General features: G+C 36.8%; 1 protein-coding gene across 2 annotated transcripts in view; it reads right to left on the bottom strand.

The window, feature by feature from the left end:
• Window positions 1-17,821, bottom strand: part of MYCBP2 (MYC binding protein 2) — a gene marked incomplete at its 5' end in the record, with an annotated part of 273,021 nt that overhangs the window by 181,541 nt on the left and 73,659 nt on the right. For both annotated transcript variants that reach the window (XM_082675380.1, XM_082675381.1), the window contains 3 exons: window positions 2,277-2,378; window positions 2,650-2,795; window positions 13,887-14,091. In XM_082675380.1, coding sequence (XP_082531506.1) covers window positions 2,277-2,378; window positions 2,650-2,795; window positions 13,887-14,091 — 453 coding nt within the window. The remainder of the gene's footprint in view (window positions 1-2,276; window positions 2,379-2,649; window positions 2,796-13,886; window positions 14,092-17,821) is intronic.

Here is a 17,821-nt window from a genome sequence, read left to right as displayed (position 1 = left end):
TTTCAACACAGGTAAAGTCAATTACCAATAAGCATAATTACCAACAGACTGCTAACTGTTAGTTATCTAAAAAACACCAAGCAGAAGCCAAGGGGGGTGGGGGTGTGTGTGTGGAGAAAAGACAAGTATGTATGTGTGGCAGTTGGAACACTAAAAATTTGACATTCCTGTTCCTCATGAGGACAAAACGAGACTAACAATCCTCGCTAGCATGGTGCCAAACAAGAGCCCTAGAACACTGTGCATGTGACTCAAATCTGTATCGAGGACCCTCAGGCAGAAATGCTGAAGCACGAGGCCCAGGTGACTCTGATGTAGAAGGCCCATGTAACAAACTTAGAACATCACCGCCCTAGAGCAGCGGTTCTCACACTTCAGCACCCTCAGAATCACTGGGAAAGCTTGTTAAAGCACAGATACAATAATCTAATTTCCATAAATATTTAAATAATGGAGTTTTTTTAACTCTTAAAGGGTTAGAGTTTATGTTTTAAAGGTCTATGATACATTTTAAAATAAAAGCCAGAAGAATATTCTGCTATCACAAAGTTTTGTTGAATAACCAGTGCATCATCAATGTTCTTTTACTTCTGATATACAGAAATATATACTATACCTAGAGAAGAATAGCTTTTTATAGAGGGAGAGAAAAAAATAAGATATATAGCGTTAGGCAAGTAATTAAATGTCATCACAAGGATTTGCTATACTTTGGTTGAAACGTAGGAAATTGCTGTTTTTTGTAGGTCATTTCATATGATTCAACCTAATATTTCAAAAAAAAAAACAGGTAGTAAAAGTATCACTAGTAATTAACCTTAAGCAAATCATACTATTAATACAAAAGGAATTATCACTTAATTACCATGTGTCATAAAGACCCAGAACTTAAATTTTACCCTATTCTCTACATAACATTTAATATGCAATTTTCTCATACATTTATACAATATAAATAAGAGTAGATACATTAATCTCATTAAAATATCATTTAAAGGCAATGATTTTATGTAAACAAAGCCAAACTAACAGCAAATATTCACTGTATCAATTCCTCAACATTGCTTATTAGACACTATAAAGAACAATCTTCAAGCTCTAAGCAGATGTCTTATGACCTAAGTTTAATAAAAACAGAATTACCATGTGTGCTATATATTTTATATTCAATACTTACTCCATTTTATATTAAAAAAAGGAATGCCTAAAAAAGTCTGTAATGATAGTTAAATGAGTAATAGTATCAAATACCATGCCATTTTAATAAGTATTAAAATATACAATATCACTAAATATTTTGAATCAAAATTTTGCCTAGCAGAGGAATAAAATTACAGACCTTTGTAACAATCTGTCTTAATCTACAAAGAAAAGATTCTATTGGGCAAGAATAACTTTAGTAATACTTATATTTATCTCTGCTTGTTGGATATATACTAAAATACTATAATCACTGTTAAATGTAGTTTTTAGGCTGAGAAATGGTCATAAACAATGAGGAAAAGATAGATAATAAATCTATCTTTGCAATTAAAACCTGCAGACCCTCCAACTTACCCTTCTTGTACATAATCAGAATAAGCTTTTTCCGGAAAGATACATAAAAGCATAATTATGCACTAAATTGGAAGGAAGAGCAGTGAGACTATGCCCAAATGATAATAATTGTAAATGAGTAAGAAATCAGAACTTAAAATACTAAACTAGGGCTTCCCTGGTGGCGCAGTGGTTGAGAGTCCGCCTGCCGATGCAGGGGACACGGGTTCATGCCCCGGTCCGGGAGGATCCCACATGCCGCGGAGCGGCTGGGCCCGTGAGCCATGGCCGCTGAGCCTGCGCTTCCGGAGCCTGTGCTCCGCAACGGGAGAGGCCACAACAGTGAGAGGCCCGCGTACCGCAAAAAAAAAAAAAAAAAAAAAAAAACTAAACTAATTTGGTGTTCAGAGTTAAGTAGATGAGTCAAAATATGGGTGAAGGATAGTTCTTCGAATTTGTATTTTTTTAAAGATTGCCATTGCTAATAGTTTTTGATGCTTGGCATATGGCACAATTCTTAATATGGTTGACCTATGCCATAAACACACTACTGAATTAAATGTATGTTATTAGCACAATTGTAATACCCTGAATATTTTCATAATACTTTCATGAGTTACTAGAATGTTACTAATTTTAATTTCTTACCAAATCAGCCTATTCTGTAAACTTTTAACTGGTCTCAGTATAGGGTAAGAAAATGTATTTTCATATACATTTTCTCTGCAGCTACATCTTACCTCTTCCTTCATCTAATCTGTGTCTCCTGATTACACGCTGCCGTTTTTCTTCTTGTCGTAACTGAAGGTGTTCTTCAATGTTAACCCCGGGTACTGGGACAGCTAGATGATTGACAGTCAGTCAGTCAATTAGTTTTATAATAGATATGACAGAACTATATGAAATTCAAGAAAGTAAAAGCTAGCAAAAACACTGTCTAAAACACAAATGATTTTTACCACAAGGATCTTAGCAAAAAAGAGAAAAAGCATCTCATCCCTTAATCAATGACACACTGTCAGTTACCAAACACAGAGTACTGCATAATCAACTATTATCTTAATTTTATAACACATATCTAAAAGGAATTATTTAGACTATCAGAAATACTACCTAACAGAAGGTCTAAAGGTATCATCTCCTTCACTGCATCAAGAATCCCTCTTTGTCTTGCCTCTTGACCATCCAATTCTCTTGCACAAGCCTTGCAACATCCACATACAGCACAGCCAGATTCTCCAGAACCACAACCACAGATCCTAAAAATAAACAAATAAATTATTAACTGAAATCCTTCTCTTTCCTTAAAACTCCGTAACATCTTTTCCGCACTTTTAAGATTAACTTAAATGAATCAGCAATGAAATCACCCCTTCAGATCAGGATTTGTCAATTTTAAAGAAAAGGTATGAAGAGATGAATAATTAAAAGGTATGAAGAGATATTACACACTCCTGATAGGCATAATTGGTATATTTCTACAGAAAAGACAAATGGATTCTGCTATCTTCAAAGCCATTATTAATAACGTCTTTAAAAAGGTTTCACAATTAGCGAGGCACCAGCAGCTTTAGTATTAAGAGGTTAGCAAACAAACAACATGGCTATCTCCCAGATAAGGGAGATGTGGGCAGCCTTCAATGAGTGAGTCCAGCTTGCCAGCTTCATGAATTCTGTCTCCTTACCCCTCCCTCTCCTTTACACGCCATCATCTCCCATTCTCTTTCACTGCATCCAATTACTTGTTATTTTTCCTCTTCTTTGTCCTTTTCCTATCATTTGTGAACTAAGCATATGGCCTTTGATTATAACATAAAAGAAAACAAGAACACTCCCAGAAGCTGGCTAGAGGGTCGGTGAACACTAATTTCTTAGTCACATATCCTGCCAAAGTCCCAGCTTTAAAGTTATTTGGTTGGATCAGTCCTGAAAAACTTGTGACAGCCTCACTGAGCCTCTCCCTGGTTATCCAGATTTGTGGAGACACAAGAGAAAGGATCTACCTGGCAACAGTTTTGAAACACATAGCTAGGTGCCCTGTGAAACTCCTGGCTTTCAAAAGCCAATATTAGTGACAATTTGGAAGATCACTTACTACAACAGTAACAAACTGATAAAAATAATAGGCCCTACTGACTTGGCCATGGGCACTATTTTAAAAATAATGTTTAATTCTAAATTTATTCTAAGATATGTAGTCACAGTTTTATGATATTTAAGTCATCTGTAATAGTGCTTAGTGTCCTCCATATTTATTCCTAAGTTGACTTTGTGTGTTTATTTCTCCTTCACTAATAAAGAAATTACTGTACTTGGTTAGATTCTATCCATTTAAATCTGTAAATAATTATTGGAAACTGATAGTATATCTCTGGGGAAAAAAGAAGAAGAAGAATTAACTTCAGAAAGGACCAAAGACTTTAGAAATTCACTTATGACATTTATCAATGGCTTAGGTTCAGAGATTGGGAACACTTATTTTTAAATGGAAATAGCTTGGGAAAGATCCAAAAAGATAAATTTCAACTCCAATGTTGTTTTTAAAAAAAAAATCACAGAATCTTTCTTTAATCCAAATTAAACTTTAAAATAAACAAGTTAGGGGCTTAAATACACTAAACAGAGCCAAATATACAGCTTTCTAGAAAAAATACTATCCTTTGATAAAGAGAGCCAAAATATTTTTTAACAGACTAAAAATGCAAAGAAAATTTATTGTTAAAAAATCATAATATTCCACAGCCTAAAAGAAAAGGCCTATTATATATGATCTATTTAACTATGTTAGGTCAAGTATAAACCCAGAAATATACTCATAGGAAATCCAGACATTATTTGGGAAGAAGCACCTGAATACTAACGAGGTGTCAAATAGGGAAGCCAGAGAGGAGGAGGTGGCTGTTCTCACTCAGGCTTTTTTTTCACAATATTCCCCCTACTTCCCAAAGTCGGCTAATTATCATAAATAATCTGATCTTACAAAGATCAGATCTATCATAATACAAAGATGTATGATAATTAATTTGATCTCCCAAAGGATACCCCATTATATTATATTAGCTATAAACGGCAACACAAAAATAGGACTTGAAATTCTCTCCAAGATTCTAGGGGAAAACCTGCATTCTGATTCTGCCAAACTCACATATTAACTTTAAAGTGATAACAACATAGAACCCTGGGGGAAAAAAAGTAGTCCAACAAGAATGAAAAGGGTAATTATAACAGGAATAACGCAACTTTAGAAGTGACAGCTCCTCAAACTCCTAAAATTGCGAATAATTTATCAATTCAAAAGAAAATTATATACCCCTAATTGAGTATTCTATATGATTTTGATAATTCCACACCGAAAAAATTCATGTTCAACACAAATAAATAGATCTTTGGCATTAAAGCAGTCTTACAAAAAGACTACAAATGAAGGCACAGACCCAAGCATTAAGGAAATTTATGACCTGTTTTAAAATAATGGCTTAAGTCAGACAGAGACAAATATATGATATCGCTTATATGTAGAATCTAAAAAAAGGCTACAAATGAATTTATCTACGAAGTATCAATAAAAATAGAGTTAAGATGTAGAAACTAAACTTATGGATACTGGGGGGTAACAAGGGGAGGAGGGATAAATTGGAAGATTGGGATTGACACACACACACTACTGTATATAAAACAGATAACTAATAAGGACTTACTGTATAGCACAGGGAACTCTACTCAATAGTCTGTAATGGCCTATATGGGAAAAGAATCTAAAAAAGAGTGGATATATGTGTATGTATAACTGACTCACTTTGTTATATACCTGAAACTAACACAACATTGTAAATCAACTATATCCCAACAAAATTCAAAACAAAAACAGAATCTGAATAAATGGAAAGACACATCCTGTTACTGAGTGGGAATATTTAATACCATAAAAATCAATTCTTCTAAAACTAACAGATAAATTAAATGCAATTTCAATTTAAATTATGTTTTTTTAATTAAATACTAAGAATAGTCCCCCAAACAATTAAAGAAGACAGACACTGAGAGTAGCTAACCTTACTAAATGTTAAAATACCATACAAAACATAAACCACATAATATTAGCATAAGAATAGATCAGTAGGTCAGGGAAATAATGGAAGGCCCAGAAAATAGATTCTGATATATAAGGGAATATAATAAATGATAAATCTGGTAGCCATTTCACACGTAATGACTGTACAACTGGCTACTGGTAAGAAAATACAGTTAGATGTCTAGCCCACATGAGAACAATAATCATCCATTGGCTTTAAAATTATTAATGTAAAAAGAAATAAAACAGTTTTTTTGAAGAATATTTAAGATATCATATAATCATCTAGAAACTGAGACCTTTCTAGTCTAGACAGAAAATTCAAAAATTTCAAAGAAATACGTATTTGCTTCTTAAAAATGTTAAGTGCTTTTGCGTAACAGAATATAACCTAATTTAGTTATATGATCATAAGTAAATTGGGAAACACTATTTGTAGAGAAGACAGAAAACAGTTAAGATGAAGAATACTCAGAGAACATCTTTCAATTTTTAAGGATAAAAACAATACAGGCAAAGGTTTTTAAGAGAAAACTCACAGAAGAGTATATTTAAATATCCAGGAAAAATGTGAGTCATGGAAATATATATGAAAATAATGATGAGACATCACTTCACATTCACTGAATTGACAGAAATTAAAGAATTATATGATCTGCTGCTGGAAGTATTTCAAAAGAAACTGCCTTTTACTGCTGTTAGTGAAAACAGAAACCCTTCATTTTTTAAAGACATTAACCACCATAAACAAAACAAACAAAAACAAAAACCAATAGTTTTTAAACAAGCAGTAACAGTCCTGGAAATACACTCCATAGAAATAGATTCACCAATACATAAAAACACAATATATGTACAAATACATTTTTTTGTGAAATAAAAATTTAAGTAATAAAATGAACTGAGGAACTTGAGGAAAAAATTTAAAATAGGAGAGAACTTCAACATGTCAGAGGAGTAAGACATGGAGATCACCTTCCTCCCCACAAAAACATCAGAAATACATCTACTTGTGGAACAACTCCTACAGAACACCTACTGAATGCTGGCAGAAGACTTCAAACCTCCCAAAAGGCAAGAAACCCCCCACGTACCTGGATAGGGCAAAAGAAAAAGAAAAAACAGAGACAAAAGAATAGGGATGGGACCTGCACCAGTGGGAGGGAGCTGTGAAGGAGGAAAGGTTTCCACACACTAGGAAGCCCCTTCGTGGGCAGAGACGGCGGGTGGCGGAGGGGAGAAGCTTCGGAGCCGTGGAGGGCGGTAAGCTTCGGAGCCACGGAGGAGAGCACAGTAACAGGGGTACGGAGGGCAAAGCGGAGAGATTCCCGCACAGAGGATCGGTGTCAACCAGCACTCACCGAGAGGCTTGTCTGCTCACCCGGGCGTGGGCTGGGAGCTGAGGCTCGGACTTCGGAGGTTGGATCCCAGGGAGAGGACTGGGGTTGGCAGCGTGAACACAGCCTGAAGGGGGGTTAGTGCACCACGGCTAGCCGGGAGGGAGCCCGGGAAAAAGTTTGGAGCTGCCGAAGAGGCAAGAAACCATTGTTTTGGGGTGCGCGAGGAGAGGGCATTCAGAGAACCACCTAAACAAGCTCCAGAGATGAGCGCGAGGCACGGCTATCAGCGCGGACACCACAGACAGGCATGAAAAGCTAAGGCTGCTGCTGCAGCCACCAAGAAGCCTGTGTGCAAGCACAGGTCAATGTCCACACCTCTCCTCCAGGGAGACTGTGCAGCCCGCCACTGCCAGGGTCCCGTGATCCAGGGACAACTTCCCCGGGAGAACGCGCGGCGTGCCTCAGGCTGGTGAAACTTCACGCCGGCCTCTGCCACTGCAGGCTCACCCCACATCTGTACCCCTCCCTCCCCCCGGCCTGAGTGAGCCAGAGCCCCCTAATCAGCTGCTCCTTTAACGCTGTCCTGTCTGAGCAAAGAACAGTGGCCCTCAGGCGACCTACACGCAGAGGCGGGGCCAATTCCAAAGCTGAAACCCTGGAGCTGCAGGAACAAGGAAGAAAAAGGGAAATCTCTCCCAACAGCCTCAGGAGCAGCGGATGAAATCTCCACAATCAACTTGACATACGAACCCTGCCTCTGTGGAATACCTGAATAGACAACGAATCATCCCAAAACTGAGGCAGTGGACTTTGGGAGAAACGATATATATATATTTTTTCCTTTTTCTCTTTTTGTGAGTGTGTATCCTTAGGCTTCTTTATGTGACTTTGTGCGTATAGCTTTGCTTTTACCATTTGTCCTAGGGTTCTCTCTGTCCTGTTTTTTTGTTTTTAGTATAGTTTTTAGCACTTGTTATCATTGGTGGATTTGTTTTTCAGTTTGGCTGCTCTCTTCTTTCTTTTTCTTTTTGATTTTTTTATTACTTTTTAATTTTTTTATTTTTAATAATTTTTTTTAATTTTTTATTTTAACAACTTTATTTTACTTTATTATCATTATCTTTTCTTTCTTTCTTTCTTTTCTTCTCCCTTTTCTTCTGAGCCATATGGCTAACAGGGCCTTGGTGCTCTGCCCGGGTGTTAGGCCTGTGCATCTCAGGTGGGAGAGCCGAGTTCAGAACACTGGTCCACCAGAGACCACCCAGCTCCACATAATATCATTCAGCCAAAGCTCTCCCAGAGATCTCCGTCTCAACGCTAAACCCAGCTCCACTCAACGACCAGCAAGCTACAGTGCTGGACACCCTATGCCAAACAACTAGCAAGACTGAAACACAAACCCACCCATTGCTACACAGGCTGCCTAAAATCATAATAACGTCACAGACATCCCAAAACACATGATCAGACGTGGCCCTGTCTACCAGAAAGATAAGATCCAGCCTCATCCGCCAGAACACAGGCACTAGTCCCTTCCAACAGGAAGCCTACAAAACCCACTTAACCAACCTTAGCCACCGGGGGCAAAAACAAAGAGGAATTACGAACGTGCAGCCTGAGAAAAGGAGACCCCAAACACAGTAAGTTAAGCAAAGTGAGAAGACACAGAAACACAAAGCAGATGAAGAAGCAAGGTAAAAACCCACCAGGCCTAACAAATGAAGAGGAAATAGGCAGGCTTCCTGAAAAAGAATTCTGAGTAATGACAGTAGAGATGATCCAAAATCTTGGAAATAGAATGGAGAAAACAGAAGAAACGTTTAACAAGGACCTAGAAGAACTAAAGTGCAAACAAACAATGATGAATAACACAATAAATGAAACTAAAAATTCTCTAGAATGAATCAATAGCAGAATAACTGAGGCACAAGAATGGATAAGTGACCTGGAAGATAAAATAGTGGAAATAACAACTGCAGAGCAGAGTAAAGAAAAAAGATTGAAAAGAATTGAGGACAGTCTTAGAGACCTCTGGGACAACATTACATGCACCAACATTTGAATTATGGGGGTCTCAGAATAAGAAGAGAAAAAGAGAGGGACTGAGAAAATATTTGAAGAGATTATAGTTGAAAACTTCCCTAATATGGAAAAGGAAATAGTTACTCAAGTCCAGGAAGCACAGAGAGTCCCATACAGGATAAATCCACGGAGAAACACATCAAGACACACATTAATCAAACTATCAAAAAGTAAATACAAAGAAAAAGTATTAAAAGCAGCAAGGGAAAAACAACAAATAACATACAAGGGAATCTCCATAAAGTTAACAGCTGATCTTTCAGCAGAAACTCTGCATGCCAGAAAGGAGTGGCAGGACATATTTAAAGTGACAAAAGGGAAAAACCTATAACCAAGATTACTCTTCTCAGCTAGGATCTCATTCAGATTCAACAGAGAAATTAACACCTTTACAGACAAGCAAAAGCTAAGAGAATTCAGCACCACCAAACCAGCTTTACAACAAATGCTAACGGAACTTCTCTAGGAAGGAAACACAAGAGAAGGAAAAGACCTACAATAACAAACCCAAAACAATTAAGAAAATCGTAATAGGAACATACATATTGACAATAACCTTAAATGTAAATGGATTAAATGCCCCAACGAAAAGACATAGACTGGATGAATGGATACAAAAACAAGACTCGTATATATGCTGTCTACAAGAGACCCACTTCAGACCTAGGGACATATACAGACTGAAAGTGAGAGGATGGAAAAAGATACTCTCCATGCAAATGTAAACCAAAAGAAAGCTGGAGTAGCAATTCTCATATCAGACAAAATAGACTCTAAAATAAAGACTACTATAAGAGACAAAGAAGGACACTACAGAATGATCAAGGGATCAATCGTAAATATTTATGCACCCAACACAGGAGCACCTCAATACATAAGGCAAATGCTAACAGCCATAAAAGGGGAAATCGACAGTAACACATTCATAGGAGGGGACTTTAACACCCCCCTTTCACCAATGGAGAGATCATCCAAAATAAAAATAAATAAGGAAACACAACCTTTAAATGATACAGTAAACAAGATGGACTTAATATATATTTATAGGACATTCCATCCAAAAACAACAGAATACACTTTCTTCTCAAGTGCTCATGGAACATTCTCCAGGATAGATCATAGCGTGGGTCACAAATCAAGCCTTGGTAAATTTAAGAAAACTGAAATCGTATCAACTATCTTTTCTGAACACAACGTTATGAGACTAGATATCAATCACAGGGAAAAAATCTGAAATAATACAAACACATGGAGGCTAAACAATACACTACTTAATAACCAAGAGATTACTGAAGAAATCAAAAAATACCTAGAAATAAATGACAATGAAAACACAACGACCCAAGACCTATGGGATGCAGCAAAAGCAGTTCTAAGAGGGAAGCTTATAGCAATACAATCCTACCTCAAGAAACAAGAAACATCCCACATAAACAACCTAACCTTACACCTAAAGCAATTAGAGAAAGAAAAAAACCCCAAAGTTAGCAGAAGGAAAGAAATCTTAAAGATCTGATTAGAAATGAAGGAAACGATAGCAAAGATCAAAAAAACTAATAGCTGGTTCTTTGAGAAGATAAACAAAATTGATACATCATTAGCCAGACTCATCAACAAAAAAAGGGAGAAGACTCAAATCAATAGAATTAGAAATGAAAAAGGAGAAGTAACACCTGACACTGCAGAAATACAAAAGATCATGAGAGATTACTACAAGCACCTTTATGTCAATAAAATGGACAACTTGGAAGAAATGGACAAATTCTTAGAAAAACACAATATTCTGAGACTGAACCAGGAAGAAATAGAAAACACAAACAGACCATCACAAGCACTGAAATTGAGACTCTGATTAAAAATCTTCCAACAAACAAAAGCCCAGGACCAGATGGCTTCACAGGCGGATTCTATCAAACATTTAGAGAAGAGCTAACAGCTATCCTTCTCAAGCTCTTCCAAAATATAGCAGAGGGAGGAACACTCCCAAACTCATTCTGCAAGGCCACCATCACCCTGATACCAAAACCAAAGATGTCACAAAGGAAGAAAACTACAGCCCAATATCACTGATGAACATAGATGCAAAAATCCTCAGCAAAATACTAGCAAACAGAATCCAACAGCACATTAAAAGCATCATACACCATGATCAAGTGTGGTTTACGCCAGGAATGCAAGGATTCTTCAATATACGCAAATCAATCAATGTGATACAACATATATAACAAATTGAAGGATAAAAACCATATGATCATTTCAATAGATGCAGAAAAAGCTTTTGACAAAATTCAACACCCGTTTATGATAAAAACCCTCCAGAAAGTAGGCATAGAAGGAACTTACGCAACATAATAAAGGCCATATATGACAAACCCACAGCCAACATCATTCTCAATGGTGAAAAACTGAGACCATTTCCACTAAGATCAGGAATAAGACAAGGTTGCCCAATCTCACCACTCTTATTCAACATAGTTTTGGAAGTTTTAGCCATAGCAATCAGAGAAGAAAAAGAAATAAATAGAATCCAAAATGGAAAAGAAGAAGTAAAGCCATCACTGTTTGCAGATGACATGACACTATTCATAGAGAATCCTAAAGACGCTACCAGAAAACTACTAGAGCTAATCAATGAATTTGATAAAGTAGCAGGATACAAAATTAATGCACAGAAATCTCTTGTTTTCCTATACACTAATGATGAAAAATCTGAAAGAGAAATGAAGGAAACACTCCCATTTACCACTGCAACAAAAAGAATAAAATACCTAGGAATAAACCTACCTAAGGAGACAAAAGATCTGTATGCAGAAAACTATAAGACACTGTTGAAAGAAATTAAAGACGATAGAAACAGATGGAGAGATATACCATGTTCCTGGATTGAAAGAATCAACATTGTGAAAATGACTCTACTACCCAAAGCAATCTACAGATTCAATGCAATCCCTATCAAATTACCAATGGCATTTTTCACAGAACCAGAACAAAAATGTTCACAATTTGTATGGAAACACAAAAGACCTCGAATAGCCAAAGTAATCTTGAGAAAGAAAAACGGAGCTGGAGGAATCAGGCTCTCTTACTCCCGACTATACCTCTAAGTTACAGTAATCAAGACAGTATGGTACTGGCACAAAAACAGAAATATAGATCAATGGAACAGGATAGAAAGCACAGAGATCAACCCAGACACACATGGTCACGTTAGTTTTGATAAAGGAGGCAAGAATGTACAATAGAGAAAAGACAGTCTCTTCAATAAGTGGTGCTGCAAAAACTGGAGTGCTACATATAATAGTATGAGATTAGATCACTCCCTAACACCATACATAAAAATAAACTCAAAATGCATTAAAGACTTAAATGTAAGGCCAGACACTATAAAACTCTTAGAGGAAAACATAGGCAGAACACTCTATGACATAAATCACAGCAAGATCCTTGTTGACACACCTCCTAGAGAAATGGAAGTAAAAATAAACAAATGGGACCTAATGAAACCTAAAAGCTTTTGCACAGCAAAAGAAACCATAAACAAGACGAAAAGACAACCCTCAGAATGGGAGAAAGTATTTGCAAATGAAGCAGCTGACAAAGGATTAATCTCCAAAATTTACAAGCAGCTCATGTAGCTCAATGTCAAAAAACCAATCCAAAAATGGGCAGAAGACCTAAATAGACATTTTTCCAAAGAAGATATACAGGTTGCCAACAAACACATGAAAGAATGCTCAACATCACTAATCATTAGAGAAATGCAAATCAAAACTACAATGAGGTATCACCTCACACCAGTCAGAATGGCCATCATCAAAAAATCTACAAACAATAAGTGCTGGAGAAGGTGTGGAGAAAAGGGAACCCTCTTGCACTGTTGGTGGGAATGTAAATTGGTACAGCCATTATGGAGAACAGTTATGGAGGTTCCTTAAAAAATTAAAAATAGAACTACCATATGACCCAGCAATCCCACTACTGGGTCTATACCCTGAGAAAACCATAATTCCAAAAGAGTCATGTACCACAATGTTCACTGCAGCTCTATTTACAAAAGCCAGGACATGGAAGCAACCTAAATGTCCATCGACAGATGAATGGATAAAGAAGATGTGGCACGTATATACAATGGAATATTACTCACTCGTAAAAAAAACTGAAAATGAGTTATTTGCAGTGAGGTGGATGGACTAGAGTCTGTCATACAGAGTGAAGTAAGTCAGAAAGAGAAAAACAAATACAATATGCTAACACATATATATGGAATCTAAAAAAAAACAAAAAAATGGTTCTGATGAACCTAGGGGCAGGACAGGAATAATGCTGCAGATGTAGAGAATGGACTTGAGGATATGGGGAGGGGGAAGGGTAAGCTGGGACGAAGTGAGAGAGTAGCACTGACATATATATACTACCAAACGTAAAATAGTGGGAAGCAGCCACATAGGACAGGGAGATCAGCTCGGTGCTTTGTGACCACCTAGAGAGGTGGGATAGGGAGGGTGGGAGGGAGACACAATAGGGAGGAGATATGGGGATTTATGTATATGTATAGCTGATTCACTTTGTTATAAAGCAGAAACTAATACATGATTTTAAAGCAATTATACTCCAATAAAGATGTTAAAAAATAAATAAAGTAAAATAAAGTAAAAGGTTTAAAGAAATCAAATGAAAGAAAAGCACAATAAAATAACACTGAAGTAAATTATAGTAGAATTATAAGAATTATAATTACATGCCAGTGTGCCTTTAAGAACAACACAACAGAATGAACTCTAGAATAACTTTGAAAAGGAATGTGTTTTGCGTAATTTCTACTATTATTTTATCCTGAGTCTTAATCATTCTCTTACCCTCCAGGGACTCTGTCCGGACGTCCACTGCTGACACAGCTGGCTCCATAACCGGTACAGTCTCCACACACGGTGCACACCATGCACTGCTCCAGCTTCCACTTATGCATGCCTGGAGGACACATCATGGACTTCTCGTCTTTATCATCTAGCTCTTCTTCCAGGTCCTCATCCATTGCTGTTGCCATATTTTCAACTCCAAACCCTATTTGAAAGATCAGTTTATAATTTTCATCTAGATTATTCCCATGTTTAAAAAACTGGTAATTTTATTTCCCAATTTAAAAAATGTAGAACACATACTAATCCCAATGGATATACACAGGAATGATAAAATATTAGAGGAACAAAAATAAAATTTAATTTAGGGACCACTAATAAATGCTCTCTCCATTTCCTTTCTGCAAAAAGATACATCTAGGGCTTCCCTGGTGGCGCAGTGGTTGAGAGTCCACCTGCCGATGCAGGGGACGCGTGTTCGTGCCCCGGTCCGGGAAGATCCCACATGCCGCGGAGTGGCTGGGCCCGTGAGCCCTGGCCGCTGAGCCTGCGCATCCGGAGCCTGTGCTCCGCAACGGGAGAGGCCACAACAGTGGGAGGCCCGCGTACCGCCAAAAAAAAAAAAAAAAAAAAAAAAGAGGCAGTGATGGCAGGAGTATCTCGTAGCTGTTACTTTCTGTCACTCGTATGTCTAATTTTTTCTGATTTTAGTCCCTACTTTCCATCCTCACCACCAATACTTTTGTTCAACAGACCAAAGAAAGTCTCCTAACCACATTCTAAAAGCCAAGAGTTCGTCCACTCTAGAACATCCTCTCATTGTTGGAAATTAGCTTTTTTTTTTTAAATAAATTTATTTAATTTATTATTTATTTTTGGCTGCGTTGGGTCTTCATTGCTGCATGCAGGATTTCTCTAGCTGCGGTGAGCAGAGGCTACTCTTTGTGGCAGTGTGCGGGCTTCTCATTGTGGTGGCTTCTCTTGTTGCAGAGCACAGGCTCTAGAGCGCAGGCTCAGTAGTTGTGCGCACAGGCTTAGTTGCTCCGTGGAATGTGGGAGCTTCCCGGACCAGGACTTGAACCCATGTCCCCTGCATTGGCAGCTGGATTTTTAACCACTGCGCCACCAGGGAAGCCCGGAAATCAGCTTCTTAAAATATGTATTTGATCCTATGACTTCACAATTTACAAACCTCCCATGACTTTCAAAGGTCTTCAAAAGAACAAAACTTCTTAGCAAGATACAGTCAGTCACAACATGGCTCCCGATTTTCTCCAACCTCATTTCCTCCATGCAAACTGTATTCCAGCTGAACCTAAATTCCCTCTGCTTTATAAACATCCTGTGTCCTTTCACATGCTCAGGGCCTTTGCTCATTCCTGCTCCACCTGTATCTCTCTGCCTCATTCATCGGATGCCTCTTCCTATCTCATCTACCAGAGAAACTCCTTTTCAGCCTTCAAAAACTCAACTTGGAGGTCATTTCCTATGAAAGCACTTACAGTTTTTTCCAGGGTAAGTGATTATCTCTTCAAAGCCTGTTTATACCTCAATTACAACTTATTTAATTGTGTTATAATTCACTCAACTATTTTTTTTTGATTGAACACCAACTATGCCCCAGGCATTCCTTTATGTCAGAGTCAGCAAACTTTTTTGTAAAGGGCTAGATTGTAAATAATTTAGGCTTTGGGGGCCACATAAGTCTATGTCACATTTTAAAAAAAATAACCCTTTATAAATATAATATACATTCTTAGCTTGAAGGGCCATACAGAAACAGGCCACAGAGAAGATAAGGCGTCAGATTATGGTTTGCAGATCTCTGCTCTAGGCACTGAGGACTATGATAATGAGCAATTATAAAGCTTGCAAGCTAGTAAGAAAAACTGACATTAATCAAATAACCATACTGCAAGGTATAAACATACAACTGTGACAGAATTATGAAGAACATATAGTGCTACAAGTCCATAAAATGAAAGAGCAAATCTGTGGGAATCAAGTAATTATTTTTTATGTTTGTCTTTCATAGCAGACCTAGATCCTCAAAGACAAGGTTCTATCTTACTCACTTCATCACTTATTCTTAGTCAACCTTATTCTCTGACCACTTACACTTATAACAGACTCAGTACAAATGAACTCATAGGAGACATAATCTTTTTTATTTTTGCCAATTCTAATCTGTGGACAGGTTGAGAAATTAGATGACCAAGTATTGGATAACTATGTCAAGAGTTAGAATAAGGAAATCCTTAAGAAGGCATAAGTCATATTTTTAACAACAACAATAGCTAAACCACATTGAGCATTTACTTGTAACTGGCTCTATATGTATTACTCATTTAATCATCCCAACAGTACTATAACTATCATGCTCAAATTAATCTCTAAATTCAAAGCAATCCCAATCACAGTGACAAGTAAAAAAACTGATTCTAATTCACATGGAAAATAAAGGCCCCAACCTGACTACATAAAGCAAAAATTTGTAAGGAAAGACAATGAAGAACTTGTCAAAATTTTTAAATTATATATAACAAATGAAACCATAAATAAATGTAAAAGATAAGCCACCGGTTGGTCAAAGATATTTGCAAGGCATACAATATACAAAAAATTCCTACAAATCAATAGGAAAAAAGGCAAGCAAACAAGAAAAGTTTGAAGAGAATCTAACTCACTATTAATAGCTGAGGGAATGCAAATTACAAGAGACTCAGTAATTCTACTCCTAGTTAAATACCCAAAAAAAGGGCACTCATATTTTCACCAACATTTACTAGAATGTTCAGAGCAACACTAACACAAGCCAAACTAGAAACTACCCCAATGTCCATAATATTAGAAAAGATTTTAAAACTGTGGTATAGTCACACAATTTAATACTATACAACGATGAGAATGAACAATATATAATTAGCTGGCAACAATACGGATGAATCTCATAAAGCTGGATGAAAAGAAACTAGACACGAAAGAACTCATACTACATTATTCCATTTACAGAAAGTACAAATGTATGCAAAACTAATTTATAGTGTTAAGTGGAGAGGTAGATAGTAACTGGAGAGGCACATAAGTGGGGGCTTCCTGGGATGCTGGTAATATTCCTGATCTTGGTGCTGATTACATGAATGTGTTGTTCATTTTGTGACAATTCATCAAGATGTGCACTTACGCTATGTGTACTTTTCTGCATGTATGTTATACTTCAATATAACAAAAAATTACAATGAAAAACCATGTCATAGCCATCAAAATGACAAAAATCAGTCTGTCAATACTATTAGTGTGATATGGAAAATCAGACTTTCCTTCTAAGAATATCCATTGGTACAACCTCTTTCAAGAAAAATCTAGCAAAGCTGAAATCTACAACACTAGAGAAAAGCCTCACACACTTCTGCCAGGAAACATGAATAAAGGAGGTTTTAAAATTATTTATAATAGTGAAAAACTGGAAATAACTCATCTATCAGCAGGAGAATGGATAAACTGTGATATGTTAGTCGCACGGTTTATTACACAGCAGTTAACGTGAGTCATCTAGATTTATATGTACCAGTGTCACTATATTTCAAACACAATGGTGAGATTAAAAAAAAAATTTACAGAAAAATATAAATAGATTAGCACTTATAAAAATCATCTTTTTATGTGTAAAGTATGAGCATATAATATACAAAATATATAAAAACAAGTACAAATACAGGAACATGACCGAAAGGATATTAATCAAAATCATGATCATGACTAATTCTGGAGAGAGATGGAGTACAATAATAAGTCTAAGAAGGGGAACGTGGGCCACTTGAATCTTATCTATATATTTTTTTACTGAAAAATGGTAAGACATAGTGGCAGATACACAATTTTTTTACACTGCAATATTATTTTCTGTACTTTTCCTGTTTTCTTTTTAAAAACAT

This window comes from Grampus griseus, assembly GCF_964374135.1.
Source record: "Grampus griseus genome assembly, chromosome: 18".
Classification (NCBI taxonomy): Eukaryota; Metazoa; Chordata; class Mammalia; order Artiodactyla; family Delphinidae; genus Grampus; species Grampus griseus.
This window is presented reverse-complemented; position numbering and strand designations above follow the sequence as displayed.